Genomic DNA, 21,389 nt, shown 5'->3' on the forward strand with positions numbered 1-21,389 from the left:
TTATTTATTGGACTTTTTTTTCCTCCAGAGATCATTTTATGTGACTCTTATCTCGCATATCCCCGTAATTGGTGACATTATTAGTTTTATTTTTTATTGTTAATAATTTTCATTTGCTTGTTATTACTATTAATTATTGTATTTTTAGTTCAATTTAGTATATATGTTACATGGATCCATGCTATTAAGTATATGTTTAATTTGCCTCTCGTTGGCGCTCTCGGATTATTTGTTTTTTGTGTTCTTATTAGGGTAAGCTAGATACCCCTTATCGAGGAGCCATAAGGAAGTAGGATGAGCGCTGTTAGATATTTTGCACATATACTATATGAAATAGTAGCCAAAGCAAAGTGCCCACTTTCCTCTGAGTGTTAACCTTCCCAGAACAACAAAGTCAGCACTTACCTCAATGCTGTCCGACAGCAGGACAGCCCAACAGGTTTAAGAGGTCCTCTCCCTCCTATGGCCCTGTGGGCAATGATAAGGCCTGAGTTAGACTTACTTAGGCCATCAGGATAAGGGCAGCATAAATGTATGGGAGGCACAGTGAGAAATATGTCTCACCAGTTCCCATTGCTTTAAAGCCACCAAAAGCTCTCCTGTAGAGACTGATATGGACTATGGCTACACCCTAGAACAAAGCAGCACAATCTTGCACTACTTTAAAAATAATAAACTCTTGACTGAAGAATCTATACTAACACCTCACTTTACCTCTTCCTATCACTAATGTAGGCAAAGAGAATGACTGGAGTGGGAGGGAAGGGAGGAGCTATTTAACAGCTCTGCTGTGGTACTCTTTGCATCCTCCTGCTGACCAGGAGGTGTATATCCCACAAGTAAGGATGATGATCTGTGGACTCATTGTGTCTTTAAAAAGAAAGCTCATTTTTAGGAGAGTTGGCTGCAAAACGAGTAACTAAGATCAATTGCAAATCTTATCTACATTTAATGCTTTATTTCAATAGCCTATATTAAGTCTGGTGCATTAAGTCCCTTTAAGGGAAGAGAAGGGCAAGCTTCCACAGTCTCTCTCAACTGCACATGTGCAAACAGTTGCTATATATGAATATTAACTTGTGATTGCTTAGCAAGGATTCTTTTTTCCTGGGGACAGGGAAATCAGTGAAATGAACAAAAAAAAGATACTCATTTGACAAAATAAAGCTGCAGTTTTCATTGCAAAATTCTCAGAAGGTTCAAAATCATGTAGTTTACAATTTGGCATAGTGAATGGACATTAAAGGACCACTAAACACAGACTGACAATTTGGGTTGCTCTCAAAATATAAAAAGTCAAAACTTTGAGACAAGTGTATTTTTATAAACCATTTGGTCCGTTTTCCAGCCTCTAAGTAAAATCTAAACTAAAAATGAAGTGTTCAAATCTGTACAGGCTTTTCTAAACGCTACAAGGCTGTTTGTTACATTCTTATTTGTTACAAATGTCTAATAGGCATGGCAAAATAAAGTTCCAACCATTAAAAAGTATACATTATGTACAATTCCCTTTTTGAAATTTAATAGGGGTATGTTAAAAAAAACTTTAAATATCAGACAAAAAAAAGTTCAAAGCGCCGCATTTTTAAGTACTGAAAATGTTAGAAATTTTTATAGTGATAAAAATGCATGCTTTTAGCACCCATCAAAATAAAAATGGCATACAAATCAAGAAACATTACATCAACAAATCTTTTTAACACAGAAAGCCATATTTTTTTTTTTTAAAAAAAAATAAGTAACTAAGCAAGAATTAATGAATGATAATTTAAAAAAAAAAAGTCCTATTTTACAGGACAGAGGAATGATTTCATTACATGCTCCACAGTACCAGCAAGTCGACTACTGTGACAAGTTTAAAATCATTCCATTACTTTATTATAAACAAAATAAAACTATATATAAGACTGTTAAATGTTAGGGTTTTTATGTTGAACTAAATTTGACAGATCAAAAATAACCATAATGAAAGTTCTCAAAAGTTTCTAACATTTTATAAGTTATCTTTGCTTAAAAATGGTAAGGTCAGGACGGTTTAACAAAATATGATTTCAGAATAAAAATATAAAATGTACAATTTTCATGAAAAAAATTAAGCCGCAGTGCTAAGAAATTAGAAACATCTAAAATTACATTAAAAATCCTTGAAACATTTAAAGAGCTGTGTTGAGTCCAAAGTATAAGAGTCTAATATATTATGCACGCAATGTGAACAAAATTTATTTTCTTGCACGCGTGCTTGCTCTGGTTTTCTTCACAGCTTCAGTTGCTGTCTCTTTTACACTTTTAGCTTCTGATGATTTGGACTTCCCTTTCTCAGATGCATTAGTAGCTGCCTCTGGAGAGAAAAAAGAAAAAAAAAAAAAAAAGATTTAAATAGGTAAGCAAATTGAAAACAAACTTCAGAAAAGTAATTAGACTATAAATATTTAAAGGGACAAAAATTCTCTTTAATGATTGAGATAAAGCATACAATTTAAAAAACAACTTTTCTTATTTACTTCTAATAGCTAATCTGCTTCATTCTCATGTAATCCTTTGTTTAAGGGGCATGAATGCACTACTGGGAGCTAATTGAAAACTATTGACAGGAGGCATATATGTAAAGCCAGCAGCTTATGAGCCTACCTAGGAATACTTTTCATTAAGACTAAAAAAAACAATTTAGACAAAAAGAAATACTTTGTAAAGTTATTTAAAATAGCATGCTCTATCAGTCACTAAAGAAAAGTGTTATGTCCATTTAATAATTTTATGACGCCAACAAATAGAGTAAATTATAGCTACAATTACCAGTCTTGCTTTTCTTTATTGGCGACTTCTCAGCTTTCTCCTCTTGCAGTGTATTGTTCCTAGTATTTCGCCCTTTACGAACAGTTTCAGATTCTAAAGCATCTTCAGCAGCAAATTTTCTTTTTGCACCCCTTCTTGATTTATTAGTTTCATCTGTCTGATCATTTTTTAAGACTGAAATTTGTTTACTGTTCTTGGAAAGTTCAACTGTTAATTTATCAGTTGTTTCAACCAGAATTTGGGATCGACTTGTTCTAGTGTTCTTATTAGACAGAGACTCTTCTGTATGCACAGCAACCTGGCTTTCATTTTTGTTCGTTGCTCTTCTCCATCGTCTTGAATTAGGCAAGTTTACATTTATGGATTCAGTAGGTACATCAACTGAAAGCTTAACACTGGTAGAATTTAGATTCCGTTTTCCAGTATTTCTCTTGCTTGGAGTTTCGTCAACATTTGATTTAACAGTTTCTGTTTCTCTCTCATTACCATCATCATTTCTGACAGTTGTACTGTGGCCTAAATGTTTTTGGGTTTCTGCTCCTTTTTTATTCCCTCTCTTACGATCAGAAACAGTTTGTTTTTCAACAGAAAGTTCTATTATAGAATCATTTTGCACTGAAATTGTATTCTCATTCTTTCCTCGACGAGCTCTTTTGACTACAACAGTGCTCTCTTGAACTGTCAATAGAGGGTGCCATTGTACAGATTTTACCATAGATGACTTTTTAAAAAGATCTAGTTCTTGGTCAACTGGTACAATACTACTTAACGAAAAGTCTGTGGGTTGTAATTTGCTTCTACCTCTGGCAGGTTTTTCTGCATTGATATTCTCTACTTGTAACACACGTTTTTTGCCACGTGTTGAAGATTCCACTTTTTCAGTAACAGTTCTGTTTTCAGCCTGATCAGCTTCTGTAAGCATATTCTTTACCTGATGTAAAGCCCTCCCACGTGTGGACCTTTTAGACACCACTTCTGTAACTTCTAGGTTTTTATCCAGACTAATTTCTGAGGAGAGATTCTGTCCTTGTGTTGTGACTTTACCACGGGTGGACCTTTTCTCTTGTACCGCCACTACAGGAACATCTGCAGTTTCAGCATTTTCAACAGGGTCTTCTGTTCCTTCTTTCTGATTTTTTCTTTTTCCTCTCTGTGGTTTTATCACTGGAATACTAGTCTCTAGAGCAACTATATCTTGAGCTGCTTTCTCAGATGGTTTTTCAGTCTTGCTTTTGTCATTTATAACTTCAGCAGTGGAGACATTTCGGGCAAGACGACCTCTTCTAACTGGTTGTAAAACTTCAGATACAATTTCTTGTGAAACTGGATTCTCTCTTTCAGGAGTAAGAGCTTGTTTTTGGACAGGCTCATTTCCAGTATTTTTACTTTGCCTTCCACGGAGTTTCTTTAATGGTGCTTCCATCACAGTTACTGGTGCTCTCTCTCTCTGCCTCCTAGTAGACCTTGGACCTTTTACAGATACTTCAACAATTGCAGGCACATTTTCATTTTGCTTTACATTTTCCACTGCATCGCTAAAAGGTTCTTCAGCTTCTGAAATGCTTGCATTCAGTCCTATTAAATATATATTTAAATAAATTAAAAAAAGTAAACATTGCAAAAGAAATAAAGGTTCACACACTATGGAACATAAACACATTACATAAATGTGTTTAAAATGTTAAAAAAAAAAAAAAAAAAAAAAAAAACCCAACCAATTTACATTAGTTTAAAACTAAAAGGCCCTTTACTCCGAGTAGTAAGAAACTAGAGTATAAAAGTAACTAGACTTTTTACTATCCCTTTTCATTAATCGTATATATAAATGTATTTATAAATGTATGTTTCTGTGTATTATAGCTACAGCAGTTTAAGTGATGGTAAATCCAAGAGTAACAAACGCTAGGATTTACCATCACTGAAGTCAAGTGGAGTTTGTGATCAAATATAAAAAAAGGGTGCTAAACAATCCTTTCTGTAAAAAAAGGGGGCTTAATTCACCCTTTCTGTGCCGTTGCAGAGTGCTAAACTTAGAGGCTCCGGCCACCCACGGCACATCGATCTTCTACCAATGAGGTGCCGCTTGCACCTCTAAACCAATAGTCGCGCATGCATACAGAAACCTGTCAGTTGATACACAACAATTGGTTCAGAGGTGCAAAAGTCACCTCATTGAAGGAGATCGATGTGCCATGGGCGACCAGAGCCGGTGAGTTTAGCACCCTTGTTTACATGTTTGATCACTTAGACTCCACTTGGATTTTTAGTAATGTAAATCCTAGAGTTTGTTATATGCTTGGATTTACAATCACTTAAAACTTAGCTGGACTTTTACGTAAAAATAGGTTTTCAGATGCTTGTAACCTTGGCTTGAATAACCAAATTTCTTAGAAACTCAGCAATTTTGTAGGTCCCCTAAGTGATTAGAAAGACAATTTGAGGTCAGTTGGTTCAGTATTTTATGGCGTTTTATAATGGGACATTTCAGTCAAAATTTAACTGCACATAGATGAATTACGTCTTTGAATAGAAGGATTAGCAATATACATGTAATGGCAAAAATGCTTCTAGTAAAAGTTATCACTGTTTTAGTGTTATTTTTTTTTGTCTGCACGCACATGTGAAGCATAGCTAGATATTCTCAGTGCACCAGCATTTAAAATGCTGCAGCTGCTAAGAGCACCAGTGTGGTATCATGTGAGCAATTACATTGTCATTACCAGATACTACAAACACCTTAGGCTCTGAGCACGTGCTGTTTGAAATGCTGGAATGTTCCTTTAAAACATAAATCAGGCTTACCTGATAATTTAATTTCCATCGAGGGGAGGAGAGTCCACTGCTTGCTTCATTACTTGTGGGAACTAAGAACCTGGCCACCGGGAGGCGGCAAAGACACCCCAGCCAAAGGCTTAAATACCTCCCCCCACTTCCCTTCGGGGTAGCTTGCAATTGAGTCTGGATGCCATGAGATCTGAGACAAATCTCTGCAAACACCTCTGGGTGAAGAGACCATTCCCCGGATGGAAGGATTGTCTGCTGAGAAAGTCCGCTTTCCAGTTGTCCACACCTGGAATGTGAATCGCTGAGAGTGAGAAGTCATGGGACTCCGCCCACTTCAGAATCCGAGACACCTCCCTCATCGCGAGGAAGCTCCTCGTACCCCCGATGGTTGATGTAAGCCACTGAGGAATCTGATAGTTTCAAACATGTAGACATCTCCCCAGATTAAACAGAACCCCAGAGAGCAGGTCGCCCTCTTCTAGAGAATAAAAAACACCTGTTCCAACAACCTGCACACAGGACAACCAACCTCCAGAGAGGAAAACCTCACCCCCATATGGAGGACCACTACCCCACCGAAGGGGAGAAAACGGAAAACAGAATTTATGCTTACCTGATAAATTACTTTCTCCAACGGTGTGTCCGGTCCACGGCGTCATCCTTACTTGTGGGATATTCTCTTCCCCAACAGGAAATGGCAAAGAGTCCCAGCAAAGCTGGTCACATGATCCCTCCTAGGCTCCGCCCACCCCAGTCATTCGACCGACGGACAGGAGGAAATATATATAGGAGAAACCATATGGTACCGTGGTGACTGTAGTTAGAGAAAAGAATTCATCAGACCTGATTAAAAACCAGGGCGGGCCGTGGACCGGACACACTGTTGGAGAAAGTAATTTATCAGGTAAGCATAAATTCTGTTTTCTCCAACATTGGTGTGTCCGGTCCACGGCGTCATCCTTACTTGTGGGAACCAATACCAAAGCTTTAGGACACGGATGAAGGGAGGGAGCAAATCAGGTCACCTAAACGGAAGGCACCACAGCTTGCAAAACCTCTCTCCCAAAAATAGCCTCCGAAGAAGCAAAAGTATCAAATTTGTAAAATTTGGCAAAAGTGTGCAGTGAAGAACAAGTCGCTGGTCAACAGAAGCCTCGTTCTTGAAGGCCCAAGCCAATCGGATAATGCTTTTAAGCCAAAAGGAAAGAGGTAGAAGTCGCTTTTAGACCTCTCCTTTTACCAGAATAAACAACAAACAAGGAAGATGTTTGTCTGAAATCTTTAGTAGTCTCTAAATAGAACTTTAGAGCACAGACAACGTCCAAATTGTGTAACAAACGTTCCTTCTTTGAAACTGGATTCGGACACAAAGGTACAACTATCTCCTGGTTAATATTTTTGTTAGAAACAACTTTAGGAAGAAAACCAGGCTTAGTACGCAAAACCACCTTATCTGCATGGAACACCAGATAAGGAGGAGAACACTGCAGAGCAGATAACTCTGAAACTCTTCTAGCAGAAGAAATTGCAACCAAAAACAAAACTTTCCAAGATAGTAACTTAATATCTATGGAATGTAAGGGTTCAAACGGAACCCCTTGAAGAACTGAAAGAACTAGATTTAGACTCCAGGGAGGAGTCAAAGGTCTGTAAACAGGCTTGATCCTAACCAGAGCCTGAACAAAAGCTTGAACATCTGGCACAGCTGCCAGTCTTGTGTAGTAAGACCGATAAAGCAGAGATCTGTCCCTTTAGAGAACTTGCAGATAATCCTTTCTCCAAACCTTCTTGAAGAAAGGAGAGAATCTTAGGAATTTTTATCTTATTCCATGGGAATCCTTTGGATTCACACCAACAGATATATTTTTTCCATATTTTATGGTAAATTTTTCTAGTTACAGGTTTTCTGGCCTGAACCAGAGTATCTATCACCGAATCTGAAAACCCACGCTTTGATAGAATCAAGCGTTCAATCTCCAAGCCGTCAGTTGGAGGGAGACCAGATTTGGGTGTTCGAATGGACCTTGAACAAGAAAGTCCTGTCTCAAAGGTAGCTTCCATGGTGGAGCCGATGACATATTCACCAGGTCTGCATACCAAGTCCTGCGTGGCCACGCAGGAGCTATCAAGATCACCGAGGCCCTCTCCTGATTGATCCTGGCTATCAGCCTGGGAATGAGAGGAAACGGTGGGAATACGTAAGCTAGGTTGAAAGTCCAAGGTGCTACTAGTGCATCTACTAGAGTTGCCTTGGGATCCCTGGATCTGGACCCGTAGCAAGGAACCTTGAAGTTCTGACGAGACGCCATCAGATCCATGTCTGGAATGCCCCATAATTGAGTTATTTGGGCAAAGATTTCCGGATGGAGTTCCCACTCCCCCGGATGAAATGTCTGACGACTCAGAAAATCCGCTTCCCAATTTTCCACTCCTGGGATGTGGATCGCAGACAAGTGGCAGGAGTGATCCTCCGCCCATTGAATTATTTTGGTCACTTCTTTCATCGCCAGGGAACTCTTTGTTCCCCCTTGATGATTGATATAAGCAACAGTCGTCATGTTGTCTGATTGGAACCTTATGAATTTGGCCTTTGCTAGTTGAGGCCAAGCTCTGAGAGCATTGAATATCGCTCTCAGTTCCAGAATGTTTATCGGGAGAAGAGACAACTCCCGAGACCATAGACCCTGAGCTTTCAGGGATTCCCAGACCGCACCCCAGCCCACTAAACTGGCGTCGGTCGTGACAATGACCCACTCTGGCCTGCGGAAGCTCATTCCCTGAGACAGATGGTCCAGGGTCAGCCACCAACGGAGTGAATCTCTGGTCTTTTGGTCTACTTGAATCATTGGAGACAAGTCTGTATAATCCCCATTCCACTGTTTGAGCATGCACAGTTGTAATGGTCTTAGATGAATTCGTGCAAAAGGAACTATGTCCGTTGTTGCAACCATCAATCCTATTACTTCCATGCACTGCGCTATGGAAGGACGAGGAACAGAATGAAGCACTTGACAAGAGCTTAGAAGTTTTGATTTTCTGACCTCTGTCAGAAAAATCCTCATTTCTAAGGAATCTATTATTGTTCCCAAGAAGGGAACTCTTGTTGACGGGGACAGAGAACTCTTTTCTTTGTTCACCTTCCATCCGTGAGATGTGAGAAAGGCTAGAAAGATGTCCGTATGAGCCTTTGCCTTTGACAGGGACGACGCTTGTATTAGAATGTCGTCCAAGTAAGGTACTACTGCAATGCCCCTTGGTCTTAGAACCGCTAGAAGGGACCCTTAGCACCTTTGTGAAAATCCTTGGAGCAGTGGCTAATCCGAATGGAAGAGCCACAAACTGGTAATGTTTGTCCAGAAAAGCGAACCTTCGGAACTGATGATGTTCCTTGTGGATAGGGATATGTAGGTACGCATCCTTTAGATCCACGGTAGTCATAAATTGACTTTCCTGGATGGTGGGTAGAATCGTTCGAATGGTTTCCATTTTGAACGATGGTACCCTGAGAAATTATTTTAGGATCTTCAAATCCAAAATTGGTCTGAACGTTCCCTCTTTTTTGGGAACTACGAACAGATTGGAATAAAATCCCATTCCTTGTTCCTTTATTGGAACTGGGTGTATCACTCCCATCTTTAACAGGTCTTCTACACAATGCAAGAATGCCTGTCTCTTTATTTGGTTTGAGGATAAGTGAGACTTGTGGAACCTTCCCCTTGGGGGCAGTTCCTTGAATTCCAGGAGATAACCTTGAGAAACTATTTCTAGCGCCCAAGGATCCTGAACATCCTTTGCCCAAGCCTGAGCAAAGAGAGAAAGTCTGCCCCCCACCAGATCCGGTCCCGGATCGGGGGCTACTCCTTCATGCTGTTTTGTTAGCAGTGGCAGGCTTCTTGGCCTGCTTACCCTTGTTCCAGCCTTGCATTGGTTTCCAGGCTGGTTTGGGTTGTGAGGCATTACCCTCTTGCTTAGAGGATGCAGAATTAGAGGCTGGTCCATTTCTGCGAAAGGGACGAAAATTAGGTTTATTTTTAGCCTTAAAAGACCTATCCTGTGGAAGGGCGTGGCCCTTTCCCCCAGTGATGTCTGAAATAATCTCTTTCAAATCAGGTCCAAATAAAGTTTTACCTTTGAAAGGAATGTTAAGCAATTTTGTCTTGGATGACACATCCGCTGACCAAGACTTTAGCCAAAGCGCTCTGCGCGCCACGATAGCAAACCCTGAATTTTTCGCAGCTAATTTTGCTAATTGCAAAGCGGCATCTAAAATAAAAGAGTTAGCCAATTTAAGTGCGTGAACTCTGTCCATAACCTCCTCATATGCAGTTTCTCTACTGAGCGACTTTTCTAGTTCCTCGAACCAGAACCACGCTGCCGTAGTGACAGGAACAATGCATGAAATTGGTTGTAGAAGGTAGCCTTGCTGTACAAAAATCTTTTTAAGCAAACCTTCCAATTTTTTATCCATAGGATCTTTGAAAGCACAACTATCTTCGATAGGAATAGTAGTGCGTTTGTTTAGAGTAGAAACTGCCCCCTCGACCTTGGGGACTGTCTGCCATAAGTCCTTTCTGGGGTCGACCATAGGAAATAATTTCTTAAATATAGGGGGAGGAACAAAAGGTATGCCGGGCTTTTCCCACTCTTTATTTACTATGTCCGCCACCCGCTTGGGTATAGGAAAAGCGTCGGGGGGCACCGGAACCTCTAGGAACCTGTCCATCTTGCATAATTTCTCTGGAATGACCAAATTGTCACAATCATCCAGAGTAGATAACACCTCCTTAAGCAGTACGCGGAGATGTTCTAATTTAAATTTAAATGTCACAACATCAGGTTCAGCTTGATGAGAAATTTTTCCTGAATCTGAAATTTCTCCCTCAGACAAAACCTCCCTCATGGCCCCTTCAGATTGGTGTGAGGGTATGACAGAACAATTATCATCAGCGTCCTCTTGCTCTTCAGTGTTTAAAACAGAGCAATCGCGCTTTCTCTGATAAGTAGGCATTTTGGATAAAAGATTTGCTATGGAGTTATCCATTACAGCCGTTAATTGTTGCATGGTAATAAGTATTGGCGCACTAGATGTACTAGGGGCCTCCTGCATGGGCAAAACTGGTGTAGACACAGTAGGAGATGATGTACTATTATGTTTACTCCCCTCATTTGAGGAATCATCTTGGGCAATATCATTTGTGGCAGTACTGTCCTTACTTTGGACGCTATGGCACAATTATCACAAACTTAAATGGGGAGACACATTGGCTTTCATACATATAGAACATAGCTTATCTGAAGGTACAGACATGTTAAACAGGCTTAAACTTAACAAAGCACAAAAAACGTTTTAAAATAAAACCGTTACTGTCACTTTAAATTTCAAACAGAAAACTCTTTATTACTGAATATGTGAAAAAGTATGAAGGAATTGTTCAAAATTTCACCACAGTGTCTTAAAGCCTTAAAAGTATTGCACACCAAATTTCAGAGCTTTAACCCTTAAAATAACAGAACCAGAGCCGTTTTTCAATTTAACCCCTATACAGTCCCAGATATAGTCTTTGCTAAGACCCAACCAAGCCCTGAGGGGAATACGATACCAAATGATGCCTTCTAAAAGCTTTTTCAGAGATTCTTAGATCCTCACACATGCATCTGCATGCCCTGCTCTCAAAAAACAACTGCGCATTAATGGCGCGAAAATGAGGCTCAGTCTATGACTAGAAAGGCCCCCTGACTGAAGAAGGTGTCCAATACAGTGCCTGCCATTTTATAAACGTTCCCCAAGATTATAAATGCCAATTAGCCTAAATCTGAATAATATGCACAAATAAAGCAATCGATTTAGCCCATAAGAATGTCTACCAGTTTTTTAGCCCATAATAAGCCCTTTATTCTGTTTGTTTTTGAGTAAGAAAATGGCTTACCGGTCCCCATGAGGGGAAATGACAGCCTTCCAGCATTACACAGTCTTGGCTAGTCATACCTTAAGCAGAAAAAGTCTGCTAACTGTTTCCCCCAACTGAAGTTACTTCATCTCAACAGTCCTATGTGGAAACAGCAACCGATTTTAGTTACTGTCTGCTAAAATCATCTTCCTCTTACAAACAGAAATCTTCATCCTTTTCTGTTTCAGAGTAAATAGTACATACCAGCACTATTTTAAAATAACAAACACTTGATAGAAGAATAAAAATTACATTTAAACACCAAAAAAACTCTTAACCATCTCCGTGGAGAGAATGACTGGGGTGGGCGGAGCCTAGGAGGGATCATGTGACCAGCTTTGCTGGGACTCTTTGCCATTTCCTGTTGGGGAAGAGAATATCCCACAAGTAAGGATGACGCCGTGGACCGGACACACCAATGTTGGAGAAAGAACAGCGCACATGCTCAGACATGAAGCCATAGGCTGAGGAACAAATCCAACTGAAAATGATCCAGACAGATGAAAATCGAGGAACTCCACAAAAAGGGAAGCACACCTTAGTCAAAAGGCAAAAGGAAAACCTGGCAAAACTCCTAACAGCCCAACGGTCATAGCCCAAATTTCCTGGAAAAACTGGATCGCACCCAACCAGCCACAGGATTGCAAGTCTTCCGGACAACCAGAAGATCCACAACAAGAAAAACAAATGCTAGTCTCCATGATCCCCTCAGAAGTACCAGAGAACCGTACCCAAGGAAAAAGAATGCAAAGCATCCCAAACCCTGGTAGAAAACCCCTTAAGCGAAGTTTGTAGAAGGAGACAACATGCCCTATCGTCCGATAGGGAATCGACAAAATTCCTTAAGTAGGAAAAAGGCCATAAGGCCCCCCCTCATAAGGCGACCAAGACCGCAAAAGTAGCAACGGACAAAGTTCCAAAATCTCATCCGAAGAAGCTCAAAAGAAAAAATCCAAAAAGGACAATTCCAAGAGCCGCAGAAGGCAAGCCCGCCAGAATTCACGGCAAGGAGGTCCTAAATCTTCCCAACCTCCAACCCACGCGGGGAAGGAAACACTCCACATCCCAACGTAAAGTCGGAATCAAGGAGTCGCAGCAGAACTCCGAGCCCAGTCGACCAGCTTGAGAGGCCAATAAGGACTGAACCAATCCCCCATGCCTCACGGACACTCAGTCCACTCCGATGCTTAGCTGGAACCTTTAAAAGAAAATGTGAGACAACCAACCGGACCAGCCAGGCAGAACAGGTGCCACATGTCTGAATTAGGCCTAGAGACAGAAGTATCTAAAACCAATCAGGACCAGCTTGAAACCAAGGGTCATCATTGTCAAGGCTGCACAGAATCCCCCCTAGAAAGGGAAAAACAGCAGACACACATAGGACTAAACACGTCCATAACACACTTCCTTAGAGACAAGTGCGAACAAACAATCATGATTATCTATTCCATTCAAACTTCCGGAAGGAAATATAAAACCAACATGAGCTTGAAATCCAAATAAAATAAAGGTAAGGCAACCCGCAGGTCTATCGCCTAAAAAGATAGGACGCACCCACAAGAACAGCCCAACAGGGACCCTGTTCTTCCAAGCTCAAAATAGGAGTACTCGATAACAAGACTATAAGAAGATTACTTCATCCCCTTGTCTAATTCTGCAAGCTATTCGAAGAAGCCGTCTGAGAAGTCTCAGATCCATTAAGGATGGGATCTTCCTACATTGCCAAAGCGTGCCTCAAAAGAACACGTAGGCGCGTCAGTCTATACCGAAAAGCACAGCATACCCCCGCCGGAGCAAAAGACTCCAGCCCCGAAGGCTGACCCGCTTGAAGCCTCAGGGACAGTCATTCCCCCAGAGAGCTGAACAGGCCACCTCAAGCCTGAAGAGCCCTGGATAACAGAACATAAACAGTATCTAAAACCAACTTCTGGAAGTTGCATACGCGCCAGTGCCAAAATTATGGACATGCAACATTGTGCCAAAACCCCTGGCAGGGAAGAAGCTACCTTTCCGGAGAATGATAAACAAAGTCTGGGTTACCTGCATGCGTAGTAAGCGATGGTGGAAGGGAACTCGACACTGAGGATAGAGGCCCCAGAGGCGGATGGCTCAGCGGCCCCTTGATTCCCCAATCCCGAGGAATTGAGTACTCTAGTACGGCATTCAGAACATAACTGATAGGCTAGTATCGTCCAGAGTAATACAAATTCTGAGCAAGGAGTAGAAATTGAAACAGACGTCCGTCTCCACAATATCAGACTCCTTCATAGCTAGGATACTGAAACAAAAATTGGACCAAAAACTTAAGCATCTGACACCCACAATGGCTGTGGCACTCACCACCTAAGAGCCTGAAATCAGCAGATCAGAATTTCTTTGTCACCACACGGTCAGGAATGCGGAAATGGAGTCAAAAACGTGACTATACCCAGTCACAAGGTGAACCGTACAGTCAAGAAAAAGAATGCCCGACCGTAAAGGCCACGTCACTTCCAAAGGTCGTTATGTTCCACATCCACGAGCCTAAGTAACACTACATTCCACATCCACGAGCCTAAGTAACACTACACATAAGCAGGTTGAATCACATAACATGATTAAAAAAAACCCTTTTTAATAACCCCCCTCAGGAGATATTAACCCTTGGTTCCAAGATACAAAAAGGAGCCTCACTGAGACCCTGACAACAGTTACTCCCGCAAGGTGGTAGCCTCTCAGGAAAACATTTATAAATACCATACAATCATGACGAAAGTAAAATGAAACAATCTTACCGGAATCTACAACGTGGAACAGGAACACGGCCCTTCAAGTGTGACAGATAGTAGCATCGCTTCCGCCATGGACTTAGAAGAAAGCAGGCATCGAAACTCGTCAACGTTGATTGCTTGAAGAGCTGTTAAAATGAGTCCGGATGGTTTCGCAGAAAGACTCTCCCTGCATCTCCGGACTCTAACTTTCATCCATGCTTTCACTGAAAGGCTGACAGGACTACTTAAAACTCCAGTCCCATGCCGAAGAGTACTAAACTCAAACTGACACTTCTGCCAAACTCCTGGGACGAAAGGCAAAGAATGACTGGGGGATGAGGGAAGTGGGAGAGGTATTTAATGCTTGGGCTGGGGTGTCTTTGCCTCCTCCTGGTGGCAAAGTTCTGTTTTCCAAAAGTAATGAATGCAGCTGTGGACTCTTTCCATTTATGAAGAATAGGGGTAAAGGAGCTACTTGTAAACAATTATACACTCCAGCAAGTAAAATGGATCATTGGGAACAATTTAAATGAAACATTTTTGGGTGAACTGTAGATTTAATATGATTCTTCGTCTTCTTCACTCTACACGTGAGCTATCTTCTTGGGCTTTTAAGAAAGTAGCATCTATGTAACAAATCTCTAAGGCGGCTACCTGGTCCTCTGCATACTTACTAAATTTTACAAGTTTGAGGTTTTTGCCTCAGCAGAGACTTCCTTTGGGAGAAAAGTGCTTCAAGTGGTGGTGCCTTCAGTTTAGGTCTGCCTACCTTTTTGTTTTTCCCTCCCTGTCCATTCTGTATCCTCTCTACTTGGGTATAGAATTCCCAACAGTAATGAATGGAATCGTGGACTCTCCATGCCAGGAAAGAAAACCAGATAAGCATAAATGGTTGGGTTTTTTTCCCAGCCACTCATGAGCAGGTAAAGGGAATCTTTAAATCTGGGAATTATGAGTAGTAAGTCTGGAAATTTAAACACATAAAGCACCACCTATTTTAGTATTAATGTTCATATAACTTATTACTAACAGAATAGGACTACAGGGAGTGAGTGTTGGTACTATAATGGACAGGGGTATTTGGTTAGAATGCTCGCTATTAATTGCCATGTACAACCATCACCTGCAAAAAAACTATTACCTCTGTGCTGATATTATAGCAGCATTCACACATTTATGATTAACACTTTGTAGGAATGGCTAAAACACAGCTAAGCAGCTGGGAATCTTCTAGTAGGACAAATTTAAATTTTTTAGACCTAGACAAACTTTTCTGGGTAGTATTTAGGGATTTAGGGCCCTGGGTAAATTTCTAGCAGCAAGTTGCTGCCAATATGTAATCCATGAAGGTGCCTTTATAATAAAGCAGATGGCAATATTTGAGACGTGGAACTGAAAACCTTCCAGATTATTTTTTATTTGAGCCATTGCAGTCCTGATCTACACTGCCACTACAGTTCAGTTAAAATCAATTTGTACAGTTCTGTAGTTTAACATATTTATGTTTGTCTCATTTAAAGGGACACTCAAGTCAAAATTAAACCTTCGAATACTGTGTGCAGAAAATATTGTGAGAAGGAAACCACTCAAGAGTTAAAGTGTGTTGAATAGAAGTGATAACCTCCCCCCCCCCCCCTTTTTATAATGTACCTTTTGGCTTTGAAGGAGATTTTTGTCCTTTTTTCATAGTTCTTTTCTTCGCTATTTCTGCTCCAGCAGACTTCTCAGATTTGGTACCAGATGATGAATCTTCAATTTCTGATCCAGCTTGCTCTACTGAACGTTTTGACTGATGTGAAACATCCTTAGGTAATTCCACATTAGCATGTCTTGCTGCACGCCTCTTTGTTGGCATTTCATTAACTAGGCCATCAGGAATAGTCTCTGGTAAATCTTCTGCAAGATAATTAAACACAAATTAAACTTACAAAATATGGTGGGATCTGCCTAATCTGCCACAACACAACAAAGTTTAGAAGCTATTAAAAAAAACAAAAAAACAGAATCTTGTAAAGCATTTAACACAGGAAACTAATAAATACTTTAATTTAATCCTGATTTTTATGAACTATCCATATTTGAAACAGATCTACATACTAATTTTTGTTGTTCTAAAATGTTTTCTTGCACCCCAATATAAATGTATTTTATAGTAACCCATAAATGATGAGATTTTTTTTTAAACAAAGTAAAGAGTACCTTTAGCAGGTAAAACAGGTGGAAGATTCTTCTGGGGTCTTCCTCTTCTTGAAGGAGCTGATTTTTCCGTTTCCTTTTGTACCACAGCTTGGGTTCTTGAGGGAAGTGCTTCTAGGTTTAACTCAAACAGGTCGATCTTGTTCTCTTGACCTGTTCTATTAGATTTAGAATTTTTGGTATTTCTTTGTATCTGGGCAGCTTTTCTACTATTTGTTCTACCAGGTGATGTTTTAACCTCATCCAGCTTTGCTTGGGATAGGTCATCTGACACATACAAATCTTGTTCCAATGAGCCTATTGATTTAAAGAATATAATTTTTAGGAGAAGTACAACTTTAACCCCTTAATGACCACAGCACTTTTCCATTTTCTGTCCGTTTGGGACCAAGGCTATTTTTACATTTCTGCGGTGTTTGTGTTTAGCTGTAATTTTCCCCTTGCTCATTTAATGTACCCACACATATTATATACCGTTTTTCTCGCCATTAAATGGACTTTCAAAATATACCATTATTTTCCTCATATCTTATAATTTACTATAAATTTTTTTATAAAATATGAGGAAAAAATAGAAAAAAACACACTTTTTCTAACTTTGACCCCCAAAATCTGTTATACATCTACAACCACCAAACAAAAACCATGCTAAATAGTTTCTAAATTTTGTCCTGAGTTTAGAAATACCCAATGTTTACATGTTCTTTGCTTTTTTTGCAAGTTATAGGGCCATAAATACAAGTAGCACTTTGCTATTTCCAAACCACTTTTTTTCAAAATTAGCGCTAGTTACATTGGAACACTGATATCTTTCAGGAATCCCTGAATATCCCTTGACATGTATATATTTTTTTTTAGAAGACATCCCAAAGTATTGATCTAGGCCCATTTTGGTATATTTCATGCCACCATTTCACCGCCAAATGCGATCAAATAAAAAAAAATGTTCACTTTTTCACAATTTTTTTCACAAACTTTAGGTTTCTCACTGAAATTATTTACAAAAAACTTATGCAATTATAGCATACATGGTTGTAAATGCTTCTCTGGGATCCCCTTTGTTCATAAATAGCAGACATATATGGCTTTGGTTTTGCTTTTTAATAATTAGAAGGCTGCTAAATGCGACTGCGCACCACACGTGTATTATGCCCAGCAGTGAAGGGGTTAATTAGGGAGCATGTAGGGAGCTTCTAGGGTTAATTTTAGCTTCAGTGTAGTGTAGTAGACAACCCCAAGTATTGATCTAGGCCCATTTTGGTATATTTCATGCCACCATTTCACCGCCAAATGCAATCAAATTAAAAAAAACGCTAAATTTTTCACAATTTTAGGTTTCTCACTGAAATTATTTACAAACAGCATGTGCAATTATGGCACAAATAGTTGTAAATGCTTCTCTGGGATCCCCTTTGTTCAGAAATAGCAGACATATATGACTTTGGGGTTGCTTTTTGGTAATTAGAAGGCCGCAAAGTGCTGCTGCGCATCACACATGTATTATGGCTAGCAGTCAAGGGGTTAATTAGGTAGTTTGTAGGGAGCTTGCGGGGTTAATTTTAGCTTTAGTGTAGAGATCAGCCTCCCACCTGACACATCAGACCCCCTGATATCTCCCAAACAGCTCCCTTCCCTCCCCCACCCCACAATTGTCCCCGCCATCTTAAGTACTGGCAGAAAGTCTGCCAGTACTAAAATAAAAGTTTTTTTTTTTAAAAAAAAAATACATCTTTAGCATATTTACATATGCTACTTTGTAGGATCCCCCCTTAGCCCCCAACCTCCCTGATCCCCCCCAAAAACAGCTCTCTAACCCCCCCCCCTGCCTTATTGGGGGCCATCTTGGGTACTGGCAGCTGTCTGTCAGTACCCAGTTAACAATATTTTTTCCTCTTTTTGTATTTATTTTTTTTACATTTTGCTGTAGTGTAGCTTCCCCACGACCAACCCCTACCCCCACCCCCTCCCAGATCCCTTAGATTAGTTTTTGGGGGCATTTACTCCCCCTCTTCCTCCCACTTACTACATAATTATTTCTGTAGTGTAAGTGGTTCCCACCCGCTCCCTCCCGTGCACGCGCCCGCCCGCCGATCCCCCGTGCACGCGCGCGTGTCTGTGCGCGCCCCTGACTCTCCCCCCCCCGCCCGCCCCCCCTCTGTGAATCTGAAGCCATCGATGGCCGCCCACCCGCCTCCCACTGCAGCTCCCACCCACCAACGATTGCGGCCATCGATGGCCGGTGTAGAGAGGGCCACAGAGTGGCTCTCTCTGCACCGGAGGGGTACAAATTGTTATTGCAGGATGCCTCGATATTGAGGCATCCTGCAATAACCGGAAAGCAGCTGGAAGCGATGAGGATCGCTTCCAGCTGCTTTCCAAACCGAGGACGTACGCCACACGTCCTCAGGCGTTAACTGCCTTTTTTCTGAGGACGTGTGGCGTACGTCCTCGGTCATTAAGGGGTTAACAGCATTTACATTTTTTTTTTAACATTTCCAACAGAGGGTCATACGGATATCTCAACTATAACGTATTTAAACATTTGGGATTGGAAAAGGCTTATATTTCGGAATAGTTTGGATATTGGAATATTTACATCTGTACAATGGTAAAGGTACAGTTTGGAGCAGGGATGGAACCAAGTAAAAAAAATAAATAAAAAAAATAATAATAATTATGCTTACCTGATAATTTTTCTTTTCTTCTGACAGGAAGAGTACACAGCTGCATTCATTACTTTTGGGAATTCAGAACCTGGTCACCAGGAGGAGGCAATTACACCCCAGCCAAAGGCTTAAATACCTCCCCACTTCCCCCAGTCATTCTGCAGAGGGAACAGTAGGAGAAAGATCAGGGTGAAAAAGGTGCCAGAACAAAAAATACGGCCGCCCCTTATGAACAACGCGAGCGGAGGGATGTGGACTCTTCGCGTCAGAAGAAAAGAAAATCAGGTAAGCATAATTTAAGTTTTTCTTAAAGGGGTAGAGGCCACAGCTGCATATATTACTTTTGGGAAAATACCCAAGATAGAGGACACTGAATGCAAAACGGGCGGGTACAAAAGTCGCCCCTTCTGAGGGCACCACAGCCTATAACTCCAGTAGACTAAAACTGTTTCACTAGAAGCCAAAAGGACAAAGGAAAAAGGCAGAGATAACTGCCCAACAGTTAAAACCAGCAAGGCACTTGCTAGAGAGACAACTCAGGTTAATAGACCCAACCGAGCCAAAAGCCTCTGAGGAGACTAAGTCCCGCAGGCACGCAAAGTTAAACTCACCCCCGATCAAAAGAAAGGGGAAAGAAAGGAGACTCCGCTAAATGAGTCCAAAAGGACCCTCACCAAGAAAAGGAACTCCAAAAGAGTGAACCAGGACGAACAGGGCACCTATGAAAAGACCCTGCCGACCCAGCAAGCAAAGTGAGGACTCTTAAAAACAGCATCAGATATCTGAATATGCTCCTCCAAGCCATAGACATCCTGCTACAAATAAGGATATAACGACCACAGGTCGCCACCCTAGCTATGAAACCGCACAGGACCGTCTTCAGAAGAACTCCGAAACAGTGCAGGACAGGACCTTCCCAAAAAGAAAGAAAGAAAGAAAGAGTAAAGAAAGCAACCGAACCCAGTAGAGAAAACTACCTGTCGAGGAGGGATCCACCGCGAAGCCTCTCATTTAAAGAAGTTGCACAATAACTGATACGCGGGTAAGATCAACAGATCAGACAGATCCTAACTCTCGCTCCGGTAACAGACCCAGCACCAAAGTGACTGATAATGTCCGAAAGACTTAGGGATTAAAAGTACCCAGAATCTAGATCTGCAGGAAGGAAAAAAGGGAGGGATTCAGACCACCCAAGAGCTCTGGTTCCATAACCAAGACACAGCCCCCTTCCTGAAGACACAAGGCACTCCCAAAAGGAGACACTACTGGAACTACCAGAAAGGCATGGCACAAGAAATCCATCCCTTCACACTAACATCCCGCATGCAAGGCAAAGGTAACAACCCCACTAAACCAAATAAAAAGGAATAAAATACCCCCAAGCACCAGGCAGATACTAAGGAATGTCAAATTCACCCCCCAAAGGGAGGGAAAGCGAGCCAGAACTTAACAGCTTGCAATCACAAAATCAAGGTGCAAATGACTGCAGTTGATTTCAAACTACAAACCTTCTGCTCGATAGACAGTTAAAGCTAACCACCAGGCTACCACAGCAGGGCTGAAGCGTAAAGCTTTAGACCAGCTCAAAAGGACATTACCGAAAGAAAAAAACCATCCGGCCACTAAGGCTGGCCCAGTAAGAGGTCTAAATCTCCCTGCAAGAGAGAAAAATATGCCCGTAGGAACAGAAGACGTCCCGAAACCGGGAAACTGGGACGTCCCAATCAGTCCTAAGGGATCTGGATACAGACCCCCAAAATTCCAGTCAAAGAAAACAGAATTTATGTTTACCTGATAAATTTCTTTCTCCAACGGTGTGTCCGGTCCACGGCGTCATCCTTACTTGTGGGATATTCTCTTCCCCAACAGGAAATGGCAAAGAGCCCAGCAAAGCTGGTCACATGATCCCTCCTAGGCTCCGCCTACCCCAGTCATTCGACCGACGTTAAGGAGGAATATTAGCATAGGAGAAACCATATGGTACCGTGGTGACTGTAGTTAAAGAAAATAAATTATCAGACCTGATTAAAAAAAAAAAAAAACCAGGGCGGGCCGTGGACCGGACACACCGTTGGAGAAAGAAATTTATCAGTTAAACATAAATTCTGTTTTCTCCAACATAGGTGTGTCCGGTCCACGGCGTCATCCTTACTTGTGGGAACCAATACCAAAGCTTTAGGACACGGATGATGGGAGGGAGCAAATCAGGTCACCTAAATGGAAGGCACCACGGCTTGCAAAACCTTTCTCCC

General features: G+C 41.2%; 1 protein-coding gene across 4 annotated transcripts in view; it reads right to left on the reverse strand.

The window, feature by feature from the left end:
- Positions 1 to 1,152: 1,152 nt before the first annotated feature.
- The window catches only part of MKI67 (marker of proliferation Ki-67), a 98,753-nt gene continuing 78,516 nt past the window's right edge, over positions 1,153 to 21,389 (reverse strand). For all 4 annotated transcript variants that reach the window (XM_053692510.1, XM_053692509.1, XM_053692508.1 and 1 more), the window contains 4 exons: positions 16,475 to 16,768; positions 15,926 to 16,171; positions 2,794 to 4,368; positions 1,153 to 2,338 (listed from right to left, as the gene is read on the reverse strand). In XM_053692510.1, the coding sequence (XP_053548485.1) occupies positions 2,220 to 2,338; positions 2,794 to 4,368; positions 15,926 to 16,171; positions 16,475 to 16,768 (2,234 nt within the window). In that variant the 3' untranslated portion in view covers positions 1,153 to 2,219. The remainder of the gene's footprint in view (positions 2,339 to 2,793; positions 4,369 to 15,925; positions 16,172 to 16,474; positions 16,769 to 21,389) is intronic.

The sequence above is a fragment of the Bombina bombina genome, chromosome 9 (genome assembly GCF_027579735.1).
Source record: "Bombina bombina isolate aBomBom1 chromosome 9, aBomBom1.pri, whole genome shotgun sequence".
Lineage (NCBI taxonomy): Eukaryota > Metazoa > Chordata > Amphibia > Anura > Bombinatoridae > Bombina > Bombina bombina.